Here is a 23,983-nt window from a genome sequence, read left to right as displayed (position 1 = left end):
AATGACGAGATCAGATACGTAACTCAAATCAAATTATTTTTAATAAGTATCTCAAATGAAATATTACAGAGCTCTGGGTCAAAACTGTCCCTGTCCTTAAACAACACCAATGCAGAAACAGGTCCCCCGAGGAGCGGTTGACTCTGATCTGCCTCTCCCTCTGACCCAAAAATATATATGTGCCGTTGGGTGTGGGCCTCGTTCGATGGAAAGTTTTACTTCTGTCTAAGAAGTTCACCATGCTACAAACAACTATGACCGTTATTTCACCCTGTCGCCTTGACATCCTGTTTTTCGTTCCTCCAGCTGTCTCTGCAAAGTAAAAGTTAAAAACACATACATACATACCGCAAAAACTCCTAAAAAGCCTGCTAATGCACATGACCTTTAAAAGTCAACTATTAAAGTCCTTATACAATGGAATCTTATCTCTAAGCTTGCTAGACTATTCTAACTTTAATACTATATGCTCAAGGTTAATACTCAAAGCTATTCTTAACATTCTTATGATTAAAGGCAAATGCAATCGTTAATAATACACTAATAAAATCATTATTATTCAAAACAATTGTTTATATTCATATTAGAATATACGGATGTGGGGATGTTTTAATTTTCCTTCAGGTCCGACCATTTTGGGACACTGTCAGAGGTTCTGACATGCTCTTTTGGTCTTTTTTTCAGTTGCTTTAAAACATAATAATGGCAAGTGTCTCATACCACTGTGTTTAGCACAAACTGGGCTAAAATATTATATGAGCTACATGTATGTACATTAGGGGTGGCACGGTTCATGAAAAAAATCCGAACCGTTCGGTTCGCTTGTCTCGGTTCGGAGCGCGTGTGTGTCGCACGGTTCAACGGTTCATGGCATGCGCAATGTAGCCTCATGCCCTGTATGTGACCTCAGATAGCGTGTTTCCCTTTTGCGCGAAAGAAGAGGTGACTGGTTTGGAGTATAAGTACTGCAGGTTATGTTACGTGTAGAAATGGCAAGTGGGAGAGAAAAGGAAGTCTGCCCGCAGTTGGAGGATGCGCCAGCATCGTATAAGTTTGGTGTGTGGAAACATTTTTATTTCATGTTACCTATGATGACAGCGGAAATAAAACAATAGATTGAACTGCAGTCTATGGGTTGAATGTGCTCGAACAGCCACAGGAGATCGCCTTCTCTCCGACCATTTATCTAATCTGAGGTACTGAAAGTTTTACGTCTTTTCGTATTCAGCGCTATTTTTAGCCTTTCATTGATAAAATTAAAGCAGCTGATTTCCGCGTAGTTTCATTTTGCTAGCGTGTGAAAGTTCCGCGATCTTATTTCAGAAATTTCCCCTCAAAGTAATCAGGACAGAAGTGGTCAAAAGTGGACAAAAGAGACAGATTTTAATATTACAGGTGCAAAGGTTATGTTTCTCTCTCGTCCACATAAACTCTCTGCAGTATTAAAGCAGCCTCTCAGTGATAAATCTAAGAGCTACACTGAAGTTGGCATTTTAATAAATGCAAGTTATCTTTGTGTGCTAAAAATGCACAAAGTTCATGTAGATGGCAATACATTCTCTTTTTTTGCCAAATAAATGAAAAGCATGTTGAAATCATTAATGTCTTCCCTCTTGCTCTATCAAAATCTCATCTGGCTTTCCTCAGGGATGTTCCCAATAATGTGCTTAAAGTCAAATTCAGTTTGTGCATGATTACATGATATAATTTTTTTTTAATACTGTATCCTAAATTATGGATAATTAATACATTAATAAGATAATACATTTCTGGAGTGTTAAAAATGTAAAGAAAAAATAACAACAAGAACCGTACTGAACCGTGAACCGTGACCATAGAACCGTGATACGAACCGAACCGAGGGTTTTGTGAACCGTGCCACCCCTAATGTACATGTTTGTACTTTTGAGAGAAAAATGTTTATGCGTGGTTTTTAAAAAAGCCAAATTTTTAAGTCATTGATTTAAGTCCACAAAAACCATACTAAACATGTTTAAACAAGACTTCCTAAACAGAATCTAGTAGTCTAGAGTTTTTTCTTTAAAATGATGTGAAAATCATCCTGCCTACTCATTCACATAAAACAATATATTTGATTTAGAAATTGTAAGAAACTTTTTGTTTAGAGGGGCCATATGCGAGAAGGATTGATTGACAGCTAGAAAACATGAGCTGCATAATGAGGCAGTAATGTGAGAGGGAACTACAGTAAAGAATGTGAGGACAAATGTATTCATGTTTGTTTGAGGTTTATTAAGAAGTAAACAATATAATCAAAATAGAAATGAAGGTCAGTAGGACGTTTTCAGTTTATTTGGAAACAAACCCTATTCAAAAACTTAAATTGTATAAGAAACTGATAAACAACAGAGCTGTAAACTTCATGTGGCTCATGTTACCATATAACTTTATGTCCAAAAAGTGTGAATATGTTTTTCCACTTCATAGTTTTGTACTGATGAGAGGGATGCAGACCTGTAAGAGAGTTATAAAAAGCTGTTAGCATAAATTGTTCACTGAAATACCCTTACATACATAACTGATGGGTAAATGATAGCACTTCATACTACAAACTATCATGCACATAAACTAAATTAGTATCTCAGATAAACATCTACAATGATTAGTTATATAAAAAGCTGTTTTCAGATGACTATTTTCAGATGCCCATCCCCTTATCGTCTAGCTTCTGTTTTAAACGCAATTCTGTAAGCGAGTATGAACTTTAAAAAAACACAACGCATATGGCGTCCATGTGCGCGAGCTCGCGTCTCCGTGGAAACAACGCAGCGCTCATAATAAAACGGTGTCGTGTGTAAAGCGCAATGTATGGAATGCGTTGCATGTAAACAATATCATATTACAGCAGATCCTGCAGTGCAGCATTACTCAAAGTTGCCATGAAGGATACGAAAGTGAATAACTGTGTCTAACACTGTACAATATGTAACAGTTATCCGCCATTATGGGAGGTCACGCGTACTTGTTTGTAAATAAGCATGTAAACAATATATGGAATCATATTACAGCACACACTTAAAAGATCCTGCAGTGCAGCCTTACTGAAAGTTGCCATGAAGGATATATGTGAATAACTGTGTGTCTAACACTGTACAGCATGTAACAATGAAATCTGCCATTACGTGATCACTCATCCTCGTTTGTAAACAATGCGAAAGTTTTTCAATCCGAAGCGTGCAGTCTGCTGAGGTCGCTTATGTAGGCTGAACTGCACAAGCCATAAGCATATTACAACATGATAGCAAATATAAATGAATACAAATGACTTGCAGTTTCTTCAGGAATATATCCTCCTCCAGTGCGTCCTCCATTGTTCTTCCTCTTAGGTAACGTTAAAGATAAACGCTTCTCTTCCTCAATGTCCAGACATAAATGAAGATATTCCTCACGTGTGTGTATAAAGTTTATAATCCAAACATGCGGTAAAGTCTTTGAATCTGAGCAAACTTTACTTCGTCTGTTTGTTATTGTGTTGAGCTGCTCCTCATTACAGCGTGTACCACCTGTGGGCGTGACCGAATTAAAGATAATGAAGCCAGCCAAGAAAAACAGTACTCTCTTTACTTAAATGCAGATTATGTAAACACTCACTATAATTAGCTTGTTTAAAAGTAAGCATTTCAGGCTTTCTTTGGATATGTGTATCATGTTTGTGTGACGAGTATTCGCGGAGTTTCAACTGATTTTTGTAACGTGATTTGAGAGACAGCTGACGGAGACAGAAATGTCTGAATGTGCACCCTGTTTATTTTCTTTATTTGACAAACACAAAGATCTATTGTTATTGTGAATGTACACATATTAAAGAGGACCCTTCACAGATTCAAATGATGTCAAACACATAAGTGTATGATTATTAATGATGGAGTATTTTAAGTTGATTCTGCTATGATAAGGAGAAAACACGTCAAAATGCATTGACGCGTTTTTGGACCCCTGGGGGTTAACATTTTGCTGGCTGCGATGTGATACAACAGATTTACGAGTTGTAATGACAGTAGAGATTTGAAAACACATAGAAAAATTATTAGTTACAAGAGAGGAAAGAAGCGTGCTTAACAGATAAATATAAAAAGTTAGTACAAAAAAGTACAATACTCAAGCGCCCTGTCGGTGTCCCTGCTCGGTGGAGTTACGCAGGTAGAGTCGATGGTCTTTACACTCTTCGGTCTTCACAGGACGAGGGCTGCACGCGACTGCTACCGCAGTGGACTGACTGCTTTAATAAGTGCTTCAATTGTGGACTGAAACTGAGCAGGCCACGCCCGATAACAATCAACAACTAAGTCAATGGCCGAAACTACTGTAATACACTAACACACGCGAGGACGCACAGGAACAAACGCGAATTACAGAACGTGAGATAAAGGTAAACAAGAGAGCATTTCTTAACAACGACACTGCGCTAAACTTTCACAAGTCTAAAAAACAAATACACTTACACGTTCTGTAGACTCCTGTTGATAACTGCTTCACCTGCATCCACACCATAACGTTCACATATCCCTTTAAAAAAAAATGGAAACTGTATGAGAGGCTGTATGAACTGTATGTTCAATTTGATGTTCAATTTGATGCCTTTATTACAGTAGCATAGTGAACAGGCTATGTGTTATCACAGCACAAAGTACAGCACATAAAAGTTATTGTTACAGAGTAGTCTTACTGTATGTACACTTACCTGTTATCCTCCCTGAAGTGTCTGATGATGCAGGCCACCAAAATTTGCCTGTACTCATTACCCAGCCTCCCTTATAATCATACCATGGTTAAGAACACGGTCAACAACAGTGGCTCAATTTGATCTGAGACAGCTTGTGGCCTTTACTTTGCCCTTTCTTTTCACCTTCATTGTCATCCTCCTCCACCTCTTCCTTCTCCTCCACATCTTTCTCCTCCTCATCATCTTTCTCCTCCTCCTCATCCTCTCTCTTGTCCTCCTGAATAAACTGATTCAAGCCCTTTTATCCACCTATTGAAGAATCTTATCAGTATGTGTTCAATTTTGACTCTTAATGTTTTTACCTTGGTAATTGTGTGCTAATTGTGCTCAAGCTATGCTGACTGGAATTAACAATATTGAATGCTATTGCTTACAAGATAAACACATTATGTAGGCCAGTGGTTCCCAAACTGGGGTACGCGTACCCCCGGGGGTACGCAACGTGATGGAGGGGGTACGCGAACAAAATGCTGAAATATACTGTTAATGTAATTATACCACACCTAATATTCAACCAGACAATTATTTCTCAGGCTAAATATAAAGACGTGCCCCCCCTAGTGTACACACAGCAAAGTAGCCAGGTAGTGCCATAAAATGTCAAATTCATGACATCCAATCCAATTACCCAATCTACGGTCCAAAAAAATCTGTGTCCCTCAATTGTCATGCTTAAGTGCACATTTTTACGTATCGCATGTAATTCCAAAGCACGCGGTTAGAAAATAAAGCATAACTTTACAAGCAGATAAAAATGGATAAGTGGCTGCAAAGATTTAGGCCTACAGCTACAGAAAGAAATCCAACTCCCAGCAGCTTGGATGATCCACATTCCTCTGACTGCAGCCTGGGTCCCTCCATTTCAGCTGAAGGTGTTTCCCCAGACCCTGATACGGTTAGCACTGATACAGACAGCGATTCATCTGAGGTTTCGGCACCAACTCCGGTTCAGCTATTCACAGAAAGACCGTCAGAAAGGCGCAAATACGATGAGAAATACATTTCATTTACATACATTGGCAGTGAAGAAAACCCCAAACCAGTGCGTTATATGTGCAAAAGTACTCTCTTCTAACTGCATGAAGTCAGCATTTTTACGTAGGCATTTAGAAACGAAGCATGCTGCTTTGAAAAATAAAGCACAAGAATTTTTTGAAAGGCAATTAAGACAACTCGGGAGTAGTAAGGCCCTTATAACAGCATCAGAAAACCTTAATAGGAAAGGTCTGCAAGCATCCTTGATTTTAATTCTTCCTGCTGCAGACGGTATTGCAAGTGTTATGCTTGAGGAAAAGGCCAAAAAAAACAATACAGAAGATGCCGTCATCAGACAACAGTTTCACGTCGCATCGCTGATATGGCAGAAGACGTTTTAAAACCACTATTGCGTCGCATAAAATCCAGCGATTTCTACGCTTTCCAAATTGACGAATCGACTGATGTAGCTGGCTTGGCTCAGCTGCTGGCATATGTTAGGTATGTTTATGTTGGTTCAGTAATGGAAGATTTTTTGCCGACTGTTGGAAGGCAGAGCAACTGGAGATGAGATTTTCAAGCTTTTAGATGACTTTGTAACATCACATGGACTTCAGTGGACAAAATGTGTGGGTATATGTACAGATGGAGTGAAAGCCATGACAGGGAGGCACAGTGGACTGGTAACGCGTGCAAGCAGTTGCGCCCTGCGCGGCTTCAGTACATTGCAGCATCCACAGAGAAGCGCTGGCCACCAAAGGAATGCCTGACGGTGTTAAGGAAGTTTTGCAAGATGCTATGAGAATTGTAAACTTTGTTAAAGCAAGGCCTTTGAATTCTCGTTTGTTTTCTTCATTGTGCAATGAAATGGGCAGAGACCATGTCACACTGTTACTCCATACTGATGTGCGTTGGCTGTCCAGGGGAAAGGTACTCACATGACTGTTTGAATTGAAGGACGATCTTAAAGCTTTTTTTATCGACCATCCATTTGAATTGAGAAACCGCTTACACAACGAAAAGTGGCTCACAATACTGGCCTATCTGGGTGATGTTTTTTCCCGTCTGAATGAGCTTAACTTCGGATTGCAGGGAATTTCCACAACCATATTTAATGTGCAGGACAAAATTGAGGCCATGATCAAAAAGCTTGCCCTCTGGTCTAATTGCATTAAAGAGCCAGTAAGATGACAATTTTAAGCATCCTATCACTATTTATAAGTCCCGGACAACAGGTTTAAATGCATGCAAGGTCAAAAAACACTGTAATTTTCTCAAAATATACATTTAAAATTACCACATTTCTCAGAGATCCCCAAACGATTCGTGTGAAGCCGTTCAACGAATCAGTCTGCCTAAACCCCCCCTTTTCAGTAGCCTACTCGATCTGCTCTGATTGGTCAACTGACACAGTGTCTTTGCACAGATCACAGATCAGTCTCACAGACCACAGATCGGTGGCACAGACCAACAACAGTGCAACATGTATTGACCTCGTGCTAACATGATTTACTGAGAAGACATTATCAACATCAACACACATCATTCATCATTAATCCAAGCAATAACAACGACGATTGAAACTAACATTTTACACTCATTTAAGCATTTATGTAAACTAACCGGGTCATTACAAAACCGTAAATGAACATGCGTTAGCCGTTTGCTAACGTGACTCTCTGATAGTAAATTAACAGTTTAAACACACAACATCATCAGGGAGCTACACTGCGACCAAAATGGTCGCATATGCGACCTTTTGAACTGCCGTTGCGACCCTAATTTTTAATGGGTCGCAAATGTGCTACCTAATGTTTTAGACAATATGCTATGATTTACTATGAGCATTTATTAAAACAGAAATGTGGATTTTAAGAATACGTTTTATAACGTGCTCTGAGCCATCAACACGTTGGCTTTATTTTGCGTGAAAGCACGTCGTGTCTCTCCCTATCAGTATGCGTTTGCGTGCTCAGCTGTTTCTCAATAGGTGCGACGCGACGCAAGCGCAGTGTCTTCCATGTTTCTGAACTTGAGCAGAGGTCTTTCTTCACTGAGGACGCGGGACCCGTATGGTTCCGGGTTTATATTTTAAATGGTCAATCGGGTGCGGTCAGGTCCTAGTTTAATTACTTTGGGTCCCAAGTCTGATTAATGTTGTGTTTATAACCCGAGTCGATCGGAAAACGGCCATGAGCGCTACCGCGCTAAAGCTCGAGTGCAGATTCAGCGTGCCTCCGGTTTCTATGGCGATGGTTCTTGTTACGACCACGCGCTGCATTTGCTTTCTCACATTTTTTTTATGATCTTATTATTAATAAACCATATCTTTTCTAAAACCATATCCATATTAAGTTTGGACAGAGATTGTAGCAAAAAGCAATGCTAATGTCAAGCCAATTGCACTGAACGAGCAAAGCAATGTAAAGTCTGTCACCGGGACAGCAAGTAGACTTTTAAATCTGAAATAATGAGTGGATTAAGCTTTTTAAATCGGCAAGAGAGAAATAGAAAGATAGAGCAAAAGCAGTAAAAGTGCCTATCTAATAGAAATTATTACCATTATAACATCAGTCATAACATCAGTCACATTTATAATCTATAGACCTGCACTGTTTATTAATATACTATACATAGTATTGTATTATATTGAGTTTGATAAAAGGGGTCTTATTGCTTCATATATCAGTGCAAAAACAGTAAGTGTTTTCGTGGTGCTTTGACAAACAGTGTCAGCTTTGTTAATGGCAAAGAAAGTTTGGGGTGGTTAGATTGATGAAATATAATGTGAAATTAATATTAATTTTCAATAAATCAAAGTATTGTGTTGTGTCACACATTATTAGTTCTTCGTCACATGTATTATAGACCATTATTTGTCAGTGGGTAATGACGGCTACCACCACAAGTACATTTCAGATCTGTGGGAAACACTGCAACGTTTAAGAAAACAAGAAGGCATGTGGTTTAAAAGATGGCAACTAAATTAAAAAGCATATCTGTATGCAATACAGTTTCATTATTGTTCATTATTATCCAGAGCGTCTTAATATAACTTGAAAAAAATATGTGCGACCAAATCATATTTTGCGCCAGTAACTGAAAAAGTTGGTAGCGCAAGTGCCACCAGTGGAAAAGGTTAGTGTAGTTCCCTGATCATTCATCATTAATCCAAACAATACAAACGACGATTGAAACTAACAATTTTACACTCATTTAAGCATTTATGTAAACTAACTGGGTCATAGCAAAACCGCTTGCTATCGTGACTCTGACAGTATATAAGTTAGAGTTTAAACAACGATATCATTCATCATTAATCCAAGCAATAAAAACGAATATAGACATTTTACACTCATTTAAGCATTTATGTAAACTAACCGGGTCATAACAAAACCGTAAATGAGCATGCATTAGCCGTTTGCTAATGTGACTCTCTGACAGTAAATTAACAGTTTAAACACACAACATCATTCATCATTAATCCAAACAATACAAACGACGATTGAAACTAACAATTTTACACTCATTTAAGCATTTATGTAAACTAACCGGGTCATAGCAAAACCGCTTGCTATCGTGACTCTGACAGTATATAAGTTAGATTTTAAACGACGATATCATTCATCATTAATCCAAGCAATAAAAACGAATATAGACATTTTACACTCTTTTAAGCAAGTATGTAGCTATAATCATACTTACAGTTTGTGGTTAGGAGACGCATGTTGTTCCAAATAAAGTGGGTACTGAACCACTTTCATTTTCAAACGTCTAAATCCCTCCGATAAAAATAAATTTTAACCACTGATTCTTCACAGCCAGACACGTTTAGTATATCCCTCCTTGAAAAAGTCTCCTTTGGTAGTGAAAACAACACACGCTGAAAACACAGTGGCCCTCATTTATCAAAAGTACGTACACCAAATTTCCAGCGTACACCTGGCGTACACCCAAAACCACGGTGACTTTGAGATTTATCAATATGGACGTTGGCGTACGGCACGCTCAAATCCTACGCCAGCTCAGGAGGTGGTGTACGCACATTCTGAGTTAGTGCAGAAATGCGCAAACAATTCCTAACACCACAAAACGCACTGACAAATGAAAATATATGATATATTATGACCCACTGTAAAAAAACAAAAACATAGTAATTATAAACTTCAGTGTTTATTTTTATGCAACATGTACTTCAATGTTTAATTTGTGAGACTTTACCAAAGCATTTGATTTGTAGGCATATGTATTCCTTCAGTTGAGAGCATGGGCGCTTTACCTGACGCTTCAGGGCAAAGCATGTGAGCGGATCGGAGCGGAGCCTTGAGCGGTGCGGTAATATTCCATCAAAGCGCCTCTCTAAAAATTCCGCTCGCTCAGTACCGCTCGTTGAACCCAGAACGCCCTTTAATAATTTGCTAGTTCGAGAATCTGTAAAAACGTCTAGCAATAAGTTATGGAATTCAAGCCTTCTACATAAATGTAAAGTAAAAATCAAAGTTAAGATTGGACAGGAAGAAAACATTGAAAAGAAGTGCGGAGAGACTGTAAAAGTCAGCAAATATTCATCCTGGAATCTGAAGCTGCACATTGAAAGAAAGCACAAGGATGTGCTACGAAATATGGTAATAATGCATCAAAAGGTAAGCTAGTTACATAGTATTCGATGATAAATAAATAGCTACACATCATGAATAGGTAAGGTAAAATGCTTGTGTTGAATGGAGCCATAAATCCGATCATGATGATATGCGGACAAAATCATGGCCACGAATTATCTTTTATGCTACATTATGAACACTTCTTTTTCTTATTTAGTTTAAAGTATGGCCATAAATATAAAATTCGTTCCCAATATTCAACAGTTTGTTCCTTGGAATTAATTATTATAATATTTCGTCATTACTATTACAATTATTATTACTTCAAATTATGAATTAGTCTAGTAAAACATGTGGATGTCGTGGAAACAAATTGTTAATTTGAATTATATCCGGAGCTCCGTATCAAACTGGATCTTAGCTAACAAACAACTGTATGTAAATACAGAAAAACACACTACAAAAGTTACTACATCATTTTAAAATATTATTTAAAAAAAACTTAACCGAACCATTAAGCAGACATATAATTTAGATGTAGGCAACAGTAAATAATAATAATAATAAATAATTATTCTTCTAAATATCAATTAAGCGTCATTAATAATTAAAATAATAATACAAATATTACAAAATGTCATGCAATTATTAATGTGTTTTTAATCCCGCTCTTTAAACTCCCAAATAAAACAATTTTGTTTCTTTCCACTTCCCTGGTTTCTCGTCTTTGCCGTCTTCCATGTGTCAATGTCGTAAAATGAGGGCGTGGGGGAGGTGGAGACTTGAATTTATATGGGCTTGTTATTCTAATGACGATCGTTTTCAGCCGCCGCATTTATGAAGGGCAGATATTGCGTACACCTGAATTTCAGAGGTACGCACAGCTTCATAAATCAGGCGGTGAGAGGAGTGTAAGCATAATCGTACGCCAACATATACGCCCGTTTCTACGCAAGAATGATAAATAAGGGCCAGTGTGAGCTGATGTTTACACTCACACACAAACTAGCTGTGGGCGGGTCATAGTTTTCGTTTCTCCCGGGCAAGGCTGTAGGCGGAGATTAGTATCTCATGTGACGTGGATAAGTTCGTGTGACGTGGATAATATCAGGAAGAAGACTCACTCCCTATAACGACTCGTTTCAGCGATTCAAAGTGGACTCCCTACTTTAGAAGCCAATAACTTTATTAATAGTGCACTTTTTGGTTCAACTACTTTACACGTTGTTTACATTGATGGACAGCTACATGACACACTGCAATTAAGGTAAGTTTCGATTTTGGATCTGTGTGGCTCTTTAACGAGAACAACACTGAAGCCTTTTCGTCATTAAGTGATATGTTGCTAACAAATGGACTCAGCCTTACCAACAGCGTTAAACGCGACATAATAAAACATAAGAGCTGTCCGCACAATTTCTGAGGTATTTTCCAGAGACGGACAATGCTAACAACTGGATTCGCCATCCATTCTCTGCCACCCCCACAGCACACCTGTCCATTTCTGAGCAAGAGAGTCTCATTGAAATCTCTACGAGTGGCACTTTGAAAATTGAGTTTACACAAAAATCACTACCAGATTTCTGGATTGCCTTGCGTGCAGAGTTTCCTGCCTTAGCAGATCGCACTTTGAAAACATTAATGCCCTTCTCATACCTGTGCGAAAGTGGGTTTTCAGCACTTACCAGCATAAAGAACAAATATCAACACAGACTTTGCATAAAGAATGATTTAAGACTAAAACTGTCTCCGATAGAACCAAACATCCCAGAGTTATGCAAGTAATTTCAAGCACATCCATCTCATTCAAACTGTCATTTAAAAAAAATATGATTTGTATAATAAAGTTCTGTTTAATCAAATAAGTTATTTTATGAAGGTACATGTGTTTAAAATGCACGTTTAAAAAAAAACAAGACCACAACAGTAAGAGATGGTACCCAGAATGATGTTAAATCCCTGGGGGGTACGTCTCTGTAAAAAGAGTTTGGGAACCACTGATGTAGGCTATAAGAAATTAAGGGATTTGTGTGTAGAGATTTGCAATGACAGCTGAACAAATCTGACTCGTGTCAAAACTAGGGATGGGCGTTTTCCAGTAATTTACTATTCGAATATTTAAGCTCATAAAGAACGAATATTCGAATATTCGTTTATTTAAATTATGTTAATTAAGACATGTGTGTTTTGTATTTTTCATTTTGTCATAATTATACAGAAGGCTTATAATTAGGAAATATCCACAACAAGCTAAACTTATATTCTGTATGTATATATATGTATGTATTTTTAAGTTGAAAACAATGTAAAAATATAGATATTTTCTTAAATTCTTCTTAAAAAATATCCTACAGAAAAAGGCGTTAAAACCCCACATGGAGCAAAGTCTGAGTCAAATCCTTAGTTTCAAGTCGGTCAGTATGAATTCATTACTGTTTGATCTTACATACATTATATTATACCAAATATTATATACTAACCCCAAATCTAAGCGAAGTTTGAGGACTTGCGAAGTTTAAAGTTTGAGGACTTGACAAAGTAGGCTATCATCATTTAAACAGACTCAAAACACCACAGAGCCCGGAGCAAACGAAAAAAACACATCTACATAACCGACTGCTCAGTCGCCATATAAATATCTTCTCAGATTAGTTTGACATGTATTTGTGAATAAAGAAAACCATATTTATCCTACCTGCTTCGGTGAAAGCCCGTTCTTCTGACTAGATACAATAATGACGGTGCTGCGGAGAAAACTCTTCCTCGTGATGATGGTTATCCAATAAAAACAACAGATGGATTGAACAAGATTGAATATCTGTATTTAATATTATTTTACAAATAACGTAAGCGGCTCGATACCTTATTGTTGACTGTGCAAAGTTACTAATGTTAGCTTAAAGGGATACTTCACCGATTTAGCATTCAGCTTTGTATCTGTAGAAACCCGGCAGTATTACTGAATGACCATGTTTCCCTCCCTCATTTCCCCCTGAGAAGAGAGATATCTGCATTTTGGTTCTGCAAAAAAGTCCTCCGATGATGTAATATGACGATTTTTGCATCATCGGAGGACTTTTTTGCAGAACCAAAATGCAGATATCTCTCCTCTCAGGGGGAAATGATGGAGGGAAACATGGTCATTCAGTAATACTGCCGGGTTTCTACAGATACAAAGCTGAATGCTAAATCGGTGAAGTATCCCTTTAATTTAACAACATTTTACAAAGACGGAGCTTTGCTTTGCCATGTGCAGTTATCCGGTTCATTTTCGAAAGAGAATGAAGGAAGAATTTTGTTCTCGTTATTAACAAAATAAAGTAGACTTTATAACAGAAAGCTTACAAATCTCCCATGATGTGTTGACGCGGGCGGCGGAGAAGCACGTTTAATAACACGTGAGCCCTCACTGAGCCAGTGGCCAAACACAGCGCGCTGCGGACAAACCCGGAGATAAAGGAAAAACTTAAATTCGTCTGCAATCTGCATTGCCAAACAATCAGAAATACATACAAATTAATGTTCATATTTTACATTTAAGTCTGTAAAGTGAAAAAGCATTAAATAAGTCGCAACCCTTTGGTGGCACATTAAAAAAAAAAAACAATCGAATAGCATTTTTTAAATTCGAATTACTATTTCCGATCGAATATTCGAATATCCGTGCCCATCCCTAGTCAAAACAGGGGAGTAGTGTTTATAGTTTAGGGAAATAGGTGTGCTTTTTGATAAATGGCATTATGGTTTTGAAATTTTAGTTAAAACCTGGTTATAGTGTTTAAGCAATAGATAAAAACTGCAATGCGATAAAACAGGAATTTGTTGTAAATCAAACATGAAATGTCCAATCTGCCCTGAACTTCACATTATTTGATAGGAGTCCTGGCTTGAAAACATCTATATGCCAATATTTATTTATTGTCATAGAGCCATCAGTTGGCAGCAGAAAATATGGCACATATAATATTTTCCTGCATATTGCCCTGCATATTTTCCTAAAGCATATTTGTATTTTCAGAGGTACGTAATTAATAATTTTCTTCTTTATGTCTAGATTTGTACACATTTTCAGTATCAGAGTCGGCTCCAGTGGGAACAACTGTGGGCAGAATAATGGCAGAAGACAGGGACATTGGCATGAATGCAAAAATAAATTACAGCTTAGAGGACCTAGAGGAGAGCAGCACCTTCACAATCCAGACAGACCCAAAAACTCAAGAGGGTATTATTATCCTGGCTCAGGTAAAACAGTATATTTCTGGTATATGCAATAATTTATAAAAGTGACATTTTTTCTAAATTCTAGGTATTTGCAGCAGTGGCCCCTCAGCTCCACCCAATTCTCTCAAGTTTTTTTGCTAGCATTTTACCTATAGTTTATAATTGAAGAGCACAAATAAAAATTATAACAATTGGTAAGTCTGATAAAAGACAGACAAATGCATCCAAATAAATACATTGTAAAAATGTATTTCTCCCTGAGAACTATATGTTTTGAACAATGTTTTTTTTTTGGTGTATTGTTTACTGACTGTTTGATAGTGTATATCATTTTGATCACTTTGTTAATGTTTTGAGAGCAGTGTTTGATTTTGAACACAGGTAAAACTGGTTTGAGACAGAAAGGCGAGTGAGAAGAATGGAATGAGAGACCGTATCAAAGGCAGCAGAGAGGTCCAGAAGTATTAAAATGCTGACAAGCCCAGAGTCAGCTGCCATGAGAAGGTCATTTGTGATTTTGATTAGGGCAGTTTCAGTGCTATTGCTGTATCCTGAAACCAGATTGAAATGGCTCATAGAGGTTGTGTTGTAGCATATGATGATCAAGTTGGGAAGCCACAGCTCTTTCCAGTAACTTAGATAGGAAAGGTAGATTGGAGATTTGGCGGTAGTGGTTTAGATCATCTTGGTTTAGGCCAGGTTTTTTAAGTGTAGGGGTCACCGCAGCAGTTTTAAAGCTGGTGGGGACCACCCCAGAAGACAGGGAGGTGTTGATGATGTAGGCCAGGGTGAGACTCAGAGTTGAAAGACATGGCTTAACCAAGGCAGTTGGCATAGGATCCTGTTTGCTGGTTGTAGACTTTGCCTTTGATACTAGTTCAAAAACTTGAGCTGTTTTGAGCAAGGAGAAAGAGGAGAGGCAGTCCTCCGGCATGAAGGCAATTGGAGACTTTGTATCCAGCAGCGGTACTGTGGTTGAGTGACAGGAGCTAGAGAGCTGAAGTTGCTGGTGGATGGTTTCTACCTTTCTCCGGAAGAAATCCTGGAATCTGGAGCATAAGCCAGCAACGTCAGGAGGTTGAGAGGTGTCAAGTGGGCAGAGTAGGCGGTTGATAGTGGAAAAAAGCTGTTTAGGGTTAGGGTTGATGTTGTTGGTTGCCAACAAGTTTTGAATAGTAGCTAGTTTTAAGAGCAGTGTTTGATTTTAAACACAGGTAAAACTGTTTTGAGAGCAGTGTTTGATTTTGAACACAGGTAAAACTGTTTTGAGGCAAAGTGTTTCGCGAGAGTCAGAGGTTTTAAAAAATAGTGCTTGAAAATGATGTTTTGTGTTTAATGTTTTCAGAAAATGAAGCAAAGTTTCAGAAATTGTGTTTAACATATACACATACAGTATTGCAGAACTTGTCCTGGGCGTTTATGTTAAGCTCTCTCTCTATGTGTGTGTGTGTGTGTGTGTGTGTGTGTGTGTGTGTGTGTGTGTGTGTGCGTGTGTGTGTGTGTGTGTGTGTGTGTGTGTGTGTGTGTGTGTTTGTGTGTGTGTGTGTGAATGGTGTTTTGTGTTATGTTTGTTGCACATTTGATGCATTGATGATAGGGCAATAATAATAAAATACATCTCTACTTTCATTAATTACAGGAAACCTGTAGTACTTTTATAGTCTCAGGTACTGTAAGCTGAAGCTTCTGGTTTGCGAAGCTGTTGGAGAGTTTTTGACTGAATCAGTAATTTAGCACGAATTTGGCTATATTCCTTAAAATCAGCTCTCATTGTCTTTAATCAAAGGCGAGTGATTTCATCCAGGAATCGTAAAATCACTCTTTCACCTTCCACTCTGTGAAATCAATGTTGCCTAGTAATGAATGTGCTTGCAGTAGGATCACGTAATTTAACCAGAAACAACTAATTTACATTTCTTTCTGATTGCCTGATAGGAGGCATTTACTTTAAAGAGCTGCATTGTTCACACTGGACAGATCAATTTAAGCTTTTCCTGGCCTGGTGCTCTAAAAGGAGGAGGACAAAAGGCCTGCAAGATAATAGGGATAGGAACATTAGCTGGTTCCCTGTGGAACATAACCTGGCTCATGGTACAAAAAGGCCTTATCCATCCCGGTGCAAACCTTAGGCATGTAGTGCAGGGGTCTGTAATTCTGGCCTTTGGGCCATGTGCGGCCCGCCCCCCTCTCACCGGCATACTGTCAAAAATACTCCGGCCTGCAGAAATATTTTTATTTACTTAGTTTAACATTTTTTGGTAACTGATTTAAACTTTTAAGGGGCCATTCACATGTCACGTCTAGAGACGTAATGATTGCTGCAGTATTACTGCATGATTTTTTAATTACCATTTAACTGTGTCACAGTTCAAACCCCTGTCCAGCATTAACCAATTAACTGTGTCACAGTTCAAACCCCTGTCCAGCATTAACCAATTAAAGCAATAACGAGATGTTTGTGATGTTGTTCACGTTTGGGGAAATCTAGTTGTACTGATACATTTACATTATTCATTTTCCATTAAATTATGTGATCTGTTGAGTTTAAAGCTCCTTTCTACTCTGTTTGTTTCTTCCGCGATTGCTGTGAATGCATGTGTTGTGCAGCTTAATTTTAAATTTGGTTTGCATCAGTACTTTTTTTACAGTTCACAAAACCAGGATAATATTGATAACCAGGCCGGTGCCAGGATGGCATTACTGGGAAGCACTTTAATTTCTTGAGGGGGGTCCACACTATTGTGAATGATTTCCTGCATCTTTTCATTTATTTATTTTGGCATATTATTGCCTGTATTATGCATATACACATTCGACTACTGACAATTTCACTATTAAATTGCCCAACAATCTTAATCAGCCTGATAATCATGAATTAACCCAGGGGTGGGCATCGAGGGCCACAGTCCTGCAGAGTTTAGCTTCAACCTTAATCGACACACCTGAATGTCATTTCCAAACAGTCCTGAAGACTTCAATTAGATTTTTCAGCTGTGTTTGATTAGGGTTGGAGCTAAACTCTGCAGGGCTGTGGCCCTCAGGACCAGGAATTGCCCACCCCTGAATTAACCTCTTACCTAATCTCAGGCGAATGGCTTCAGCTCCCAAATGATAAACAACTCGAGGTACATGTAGTTGCAGTGCAATTCAGTGACCTAGGTAACCTTTTCTTTGATTGATGTTTCAGCCTGCAAGGTTTAAAAAATTCATTACTTTACTCTTTATCTGCCATTGACAAGTTATCTCTTTAAATAGGGGCAAACCATGCCAGAGACAGATTGTCCCCCCTCCCTACTCCCCCAAAAGGAGGCCCTCACACTGTACTTTTATTGATCTGAGTCCTGTCAGAATCCTGCTAGATCCTTGTTGGTATTTAGATCTAGTTTAGCATGGCAGGGTTCTGACAGTACATATGTTCTATGTGGGAAATGGGTGGTTTTAGTATTGGTTTATTCTGACCACGCATTTCCCGGGTCTCGTCACTTTTTCCCCGATCCCTTACTTGTGATTATTTTCCAGGTGTATGTAATTTACTTTGTCCCTATTTATTGTCCTTGTTTTTGCTGTTCTGTGCACGTTCGTCTTGTCACATATCTTGTTGGTTGCTGTAAGTAAAGTCAAGTCTTAGTCATTGCCTGTTTTATGTTTTGAAAGGTTTATTGTTAGTTTTGTTAAGTTTAGTGTTAGTTTAGCTTCGTGTTTTCCCTTGTCTTGTTTTCCCCCTCATGGGTTTTATTTTTCTGTTTTACCTGTTTGTTAATAAATCCCTTCTTAGTCAACGTCTGCATTTGGGTTCGTGTTTTGTGTCCGCAAATCCTGACAGAACAAACGTGCCACAACAGAACCCAGCGGACTATGGCCGAGGATCCAGAATGGTGGAAAGGACTCATCGCCGATTCACGTTCTGGAATGGGGATGTTTCCTTCCCAGAGGGGGCGTAGCCTGCAGGACTATCCCCAAAAGGTATTGGACAAAAGGGCTTGTTTTTCTGACCGAATGGTCAACAGGTACCTCCTGACTGGTCTCGACAATCCTTCTCCTGGATCGTCTTAAACTACAGCAACGTCCCCGGGAGGAGGAGTCTGCAGTCGGTCCGCAGCCATCGGTCCCTAGGGGTCTCATCGCTGGGTCAATAAGACTGAGTTTGATTCCCGCCTCTCCGACCCTGGGGGCATCTCTCACATCTACCTCATCCACGCCTACTCCTGTTTTCTCCCTTCTGCACCTTCTGCACCCAGGAACAGGAAGAAGAAGAGGAGGAAAGAAGTGGTGGCGTCTCCGCCACATCCTTTGTCTATCCAGCCTCAGCTTACTGTCCTGCCAGCCCAGCCACTTCAGTCGCCGGCGCGCCCAGAGCCGCCGACGCAGTCGCCGGCGCGCCCAGAGCCGCCGACGCAGCCGCCAGCGCGCCCAGAGCCGCTGACGCAGCCGCCAGCGCGCCCAGAGCCGCCCCCCGCGCAGCGCCCAGAGCCGCCCCCCGCGCAGCGCCCAGAGCCGCCCCCCGCGCAGCGCCCAGAGCCGCCCCCCGCGCAGCGCCCAGAGCCGCCCCCCGCGCAGCGCCCAGAGCCGCCCCCCGCGCAGCGCCCAGAGCCGCCGCCGCCGCAGCGCCCAGAGCCGCCGCCGCCGCAGCGCCCAGAGCCGCCGACGCCGCAGCGCCCAGAGCCGCCGACGCCGCAGCGCCCAGAGCCGCCGACGCAGCCCCAGCCGCGTGCGCAGCCAGCGCAACCCCAGCCGCGTGCGCAGCCAGAGGCCCGTTCGAGGCATGCGAACATCATCTAAAACGTCAAACAGTGAAGCATGGGCCACCAATCGGGGCGGGAGAAACCGGCATGTGGGCTCCCAAGACCCCCCGGCAGCAAGGATAAGTGTACACTGCCTTAGCAGACGCAGATTTGAACCAGTCAGAAAGAGAAGGGCTGTGCTTACAATATATATCTCCTCAGAGGTAAAACATTGCATAGGGCTCCCGTTCGGGTTAAAAGTGACCGCAGTGCGTGCTTTCAAACCCTCCCGAAGCAGAACCTTCACGGTCAAAATAAACTACACCACCTCAGTAGTGGACACAGGACTTCAGCCGCGAGACTCGTCAAAACAACGACACACAGCCCGAATGCTGTGTGACTGAGTTTTAGCATGTAGGAAGCATGCAGATAGCTGCTGAGGTGAAAAAAGTTAAAGTGGGGGTTCCTTTCTGCCATATTTATGCTCTCTGGCTTCCGTCTATGACGTCACACCCAACCATTGGTTAAATTTGATATACATACTCAGACGCCGTCATGCTGTAGGCGTTCCGCATAGCGTCAACTCTGATGCAGCGTTGAAGTTCCCTCGAAAGGGAACTAAATTGCTACAATTATATAAATACATTAAAATACATAAAATACAATATTGAAGGTCCCTTGAAAAGGAACTAAATTGTTACAAAAATAAAAATACATGAAAATACAAAAAATACAATGTAATTATAATATAATATATAATAATAATGTCAGAAATTATTGAAATGTCAGAAATTATTTTAGCCTGGCACCCAGGATAAAATAATTGCATTTTTGTGAATGAATTTTGTTAGAGATCAGATTAAAAACGATTATTAAAACATACACGGAGTTTAAAATTAGTAAATAACAGTTTGGCTTCAGTTTTTTCATAAATCGCGGTATTGCAGATTAACATAAAAATTCATCCGAAACTAATTTTTTTGTGCAAATGTTTTCTTTTAATTGACAAGATAACTCATCAATGGTGGGGAAAGAATTGATCTCTCTTCTGCCCATCTGACTCCATACCTGCTCTCTGGAATGTTTCCTGTTCTGCCCTCCTGGAATTGTTATGGGCGATTTATAGTTGTACGCAGGCTCTGCGTAGCCTGACACGCACCTAGCAAAAATTTTAACAGATCTACGCGGACCGAAACCAAAAGGCGGAACTCAACTGGGGGAGCGGTGCTGCACACGGACACTTTGAGAGTGTGCACTGGACAAGCGCATAGCGGAGCTTACAAGAGCAGAAGAGAAATAAATAAAATCTAGAACAGCCCTGTTTGACTCATTCTAAACTGCAAGAAAACAAGATACACTTTGGGATAATCTTTCTCTGCCTTTTCTCTGTTCAGTGAGCGGCACGGAGAAACAGCGCATTAAATTTAATTACTCTTCTGACTGTCCTAATAGAGATTCCCTAAACCATCTGCTGACTGTTTAGATATACAGATGTGGCCTTTAAAAATGCGCGTTTTCTCCCATGGCATTCGCCAAATTGTCTCGCAGAATTCTGCAAGTGTTTTCGGGGGGGGCTACTTTCCCTTTTCCCTTAATGTGTTTCGCTTCACAGAAAATCCACCAGGTGGCGCATAAAAACTACATTTTTATATGCGTTGTCATTGCGGTTGTTTCCAGAAGTTAATAAGGGCATTGCTGAATATTTAACATTGCTATTAAAACAGCAAAGTGACGTCAACCCCTTCTTGCCAGCATAACAGCACATACAACTATTAAGATGCCTGTACGTGCAATGCACATTTATACTAAGTGCAACAGAAAATTTAGTGTGAGCCTAATACATGTAACTCTATTTACAATAGTAGCGGGCCACCATTCATCAAAATATGATTTATGACCCCTTGACAGGTGGGGTTTTGACAGGTGGTACCCGACCAGCTGTACATGCCATCCAGGTTTGAGAGTCGTATTTTATGGCTTTTAGACAGCGGCTGTCCGGACTGTGCTCATTTTACGACGTGTCAATCAACGCATAGTTTTTTCCTGCGTGTGTGTTTTTTGTCAAGCGTATGTTGTCATGTTTATTGCTGTCAAAAAAGTTTAATGTTTTAGGCTGTCAGGCTTTATGACCGCTTCTCTCTTACCCCTCCCTTCTCGCCCCATCGCATCTCACCCTGCGTGTCTCACAGCGGGTGTGCGTTGTTGAATCTAAACTTTTGTAACATCAAAAGTTTATTTAAAGTCAAACAAGAATCATATATATTAGATGTATCTGGTTAAACTTAAATCTGATATTTTCTATCAATCTATTTTCTTTAGTTTCTGATCAGACACAAAGTTTCAGATGATGCTCTTATGACCGTGTGTGTGTGTGTGGGGGGGGGTGGATGCATGCGTGTAATCTTTGCATGTTTATGACAGAACTTTATTGGGGTGCGACAAGATCGGGGATCATCAGGAATCAGTTTGGATGGAGAAGAGTTGGTATACACAAACCTGTTGGTACGTATATGTGTTTCACTGTTTTCGTTACAACATTTTGTCTGATTATTTAAAAACTAAAAAATTTGATCTCTGGTTTTGCAGCGGAATTGCCTAAACTCTTATTTACTATTCCTGGTAATTCGCAGAGAAGAGCGGCCTGAACAAAAAAGAAAAAAGACTGATCAAATAGGATGGTACTTTAGAACCTCCCGCCACGTAACAAGGACATCTTGGAACAAGAGACGTCGAGTGGCTCGTGCCATCCGGTGTGTATTTATTTAATCCTGTTACAAGAGTTTTAAACAAACTGTTTTATTTTAACATTTTCTAATGACAGGTGTTATCTGTTTTAAGGGGGTGGATATCAGTAGCAAAGCGATCGTTGTGTGTACTATTGCAAGATCTATAGCGGATCTCCACAGTACGTTTATACTGCATAAGAAAAAGTTTTAAACAAATATGTTTTATATAGATATTTTCTAATAACATGTTTTATCTGTTTATAGTTTAGGATACAGACCACAATGCTTTAGATGTGTCTTTAAAAAAGAGAAAAATCAGAGACTTTTTGGATTTGTCTAGGACCATTTTAAACATTTTGTAGCAACTTGGATTTTACACATTACGGATACTGGATACCCATGTTTGAGTCTTACACAGTTCTTGTCACTTTTTTAAAATCATCTGGGTAAGTGACGAATTATAAATTGTTTTGCTATTGTTTTAAACGTGTGTTCTAAATACCTTTTGGTTTATTTTTTCATTGTTTATATAATCCGTTTTATACTCATTTTGGTGTAGAGTTTTTTCATTGTTTTAAATATATTGTTTGTTTTTGATATCTTGTTTTTATACTCGTTATATTTTTGGTTTAGTTTTATTGGCCCTCATTTATCATTCTTGCGTAGAAACGGGCGTATATGTTGGCGTAAGATTACGCTTACACTTCTCTCACCGCCTGATTTATGAACCTGTGCGTACCTCTGAAATTCAGGTGTAAGCAATATCTGCCCTTCATAAATGCGGCGTCTGAAAACGATCGTCATAAGAATAACACGCCCATATAAATTCAAGTCTCCACCTCCCCCACGCCCTCATTTTACGACATTGACACATAGAAGACGGGAAAGACGAGAAACCAGGGAAGTGGAAAGAAACAAAATTGTTTTATTTGGGAGTTTAAAGAGCTTGATTAAAGACACATTAATAATTGCATGACGTTTTGTAATATTTGTATTATTATTTTTATTATTAATGATGCTTAATTGATATTTAGAAGAATAATTATTTATTATTATTATTATTATTATTATTATTATTATTATTATTTAATGTTGCCTACATCTAAATTATATGTCTGCTTAATGGTTTGGTTAAGTTTTTTTTAAATAATATTTTAAAATGATGCAGTAACTTTTGTAGTGTGTTTTTCTGTATTTACATACAGTTGTTTGTAAGCTAAGATCCAGTTTGATACGGAGCTCCGGATATAATTCAAATTAACAATTTGTTTCCACGACATCCACATGTTTTACTAGGCTAATTCATAATTTGAAGTAATAATAATTGTAATAGTAATTACGAAATATTATAATAATTCATTCCAAGGAACAAACTGTTGAATATTGGGAACAAATTTTATATTTATGGCCATACTTTAAACTAAATAAGAAAAAGAAGTGTCCATAATGTAGCATAAAAGATAATTCGTGGCCGCATGTCATCATGATCGGATTTATGGCTCCATTCAACACAAGCATTTTACCTTACCTATTCATGTGTAGCTATTTATTTATCATCGAATAGTATGTAACTAGCTTACCTTTTGATGCATTATTACCATGTTTTCGTAGCACATCCTTGTGCTTTCTTGCAATGTGCCGCTTCAGATTCCAGGATGAATATTTGCTGACTTTTACAGTCTCTCCGCACTTCCTTTCAATGTTTTATTCCTGTCCAATCTTACCTTTGATTTTTACTTTACATTTATGTATAAGGCTTGAATTCCATAACTTATTGCTAGACGTTTTTACAGATTCTCGAACTAGCAAATTATTAAGGGCGTTCTGGGTTCAACGAGCGGTGCTGAGCGAGCGAAATTTTTAGAGAGGCGCTTTGATGTTAATATTACCGCACCGCTCAAGGCTCCGCTCCGCTCACATGCTTTGCCCTGAAACGTCAGGTAAAGCGCCCAGGCTCTCAACTGAAGGAATACATATGCCTACAAATCAAATGCT

At 39.2% G+C, this 23,983-nt stretch overlaps 1 protein-coding gene and 1 long non-coding RNA gene across 3 annotated transcripts in view; both read left to right on the top strand.

Annotated features, from left to right (window-relative positions):
* The window catches only part of cdh19 (cadherin 19, type 2), a 377,589-nt gene that overhangs the window by 136,694 nt on the left and 216,912 nt on the right, over positions 1 to 23,983 (top strand). For both annotated transcript variants that reach the window (XM_065287947.2, XM_065287949.2), the window contains exon 6: positions 14,375 to 14,562. In XM_065287947.2, coding sequence (XP_065144019.1) covers positions 14,375 to 14,562 — 188 coding nt within the window. The remainder of the gene's footprint in view (positions 1 to 14,374; positions 14,563 to 23,983) is intronic.
* On the top strand, positions 21,934 to 22,371 carry LOC135777732 (uncharacterized). The gene is made up of 3 exons (XR_010544318.1): positions 21,934 to 22,012; positions 22,101 to 22,167; positions 22,253 to 22,371. It is a non-coding gene; the product is annotated as an uncharacterized lncRNA (long non-coding RNA).

The sequence above is a fragment of the Paramisgurnus dabryanus genome, chromosome 22, assembly GCF_030506205.2.
Source record: "Paramisgurnus dabryanus chromosome 22, PD_genome_1.1, whole genome shotgun sequence".
Classification (NCBI taxonomy): Eukaryota; Metazoa; Chordata; class Actinopteri; order Cypriniformes; family Cobitidae; genus Paramisgurnus; species Paramisgurnus dabryanus.
This window is presented reverse-complemented; position numbering and strand designations above follow the sequence as displayed.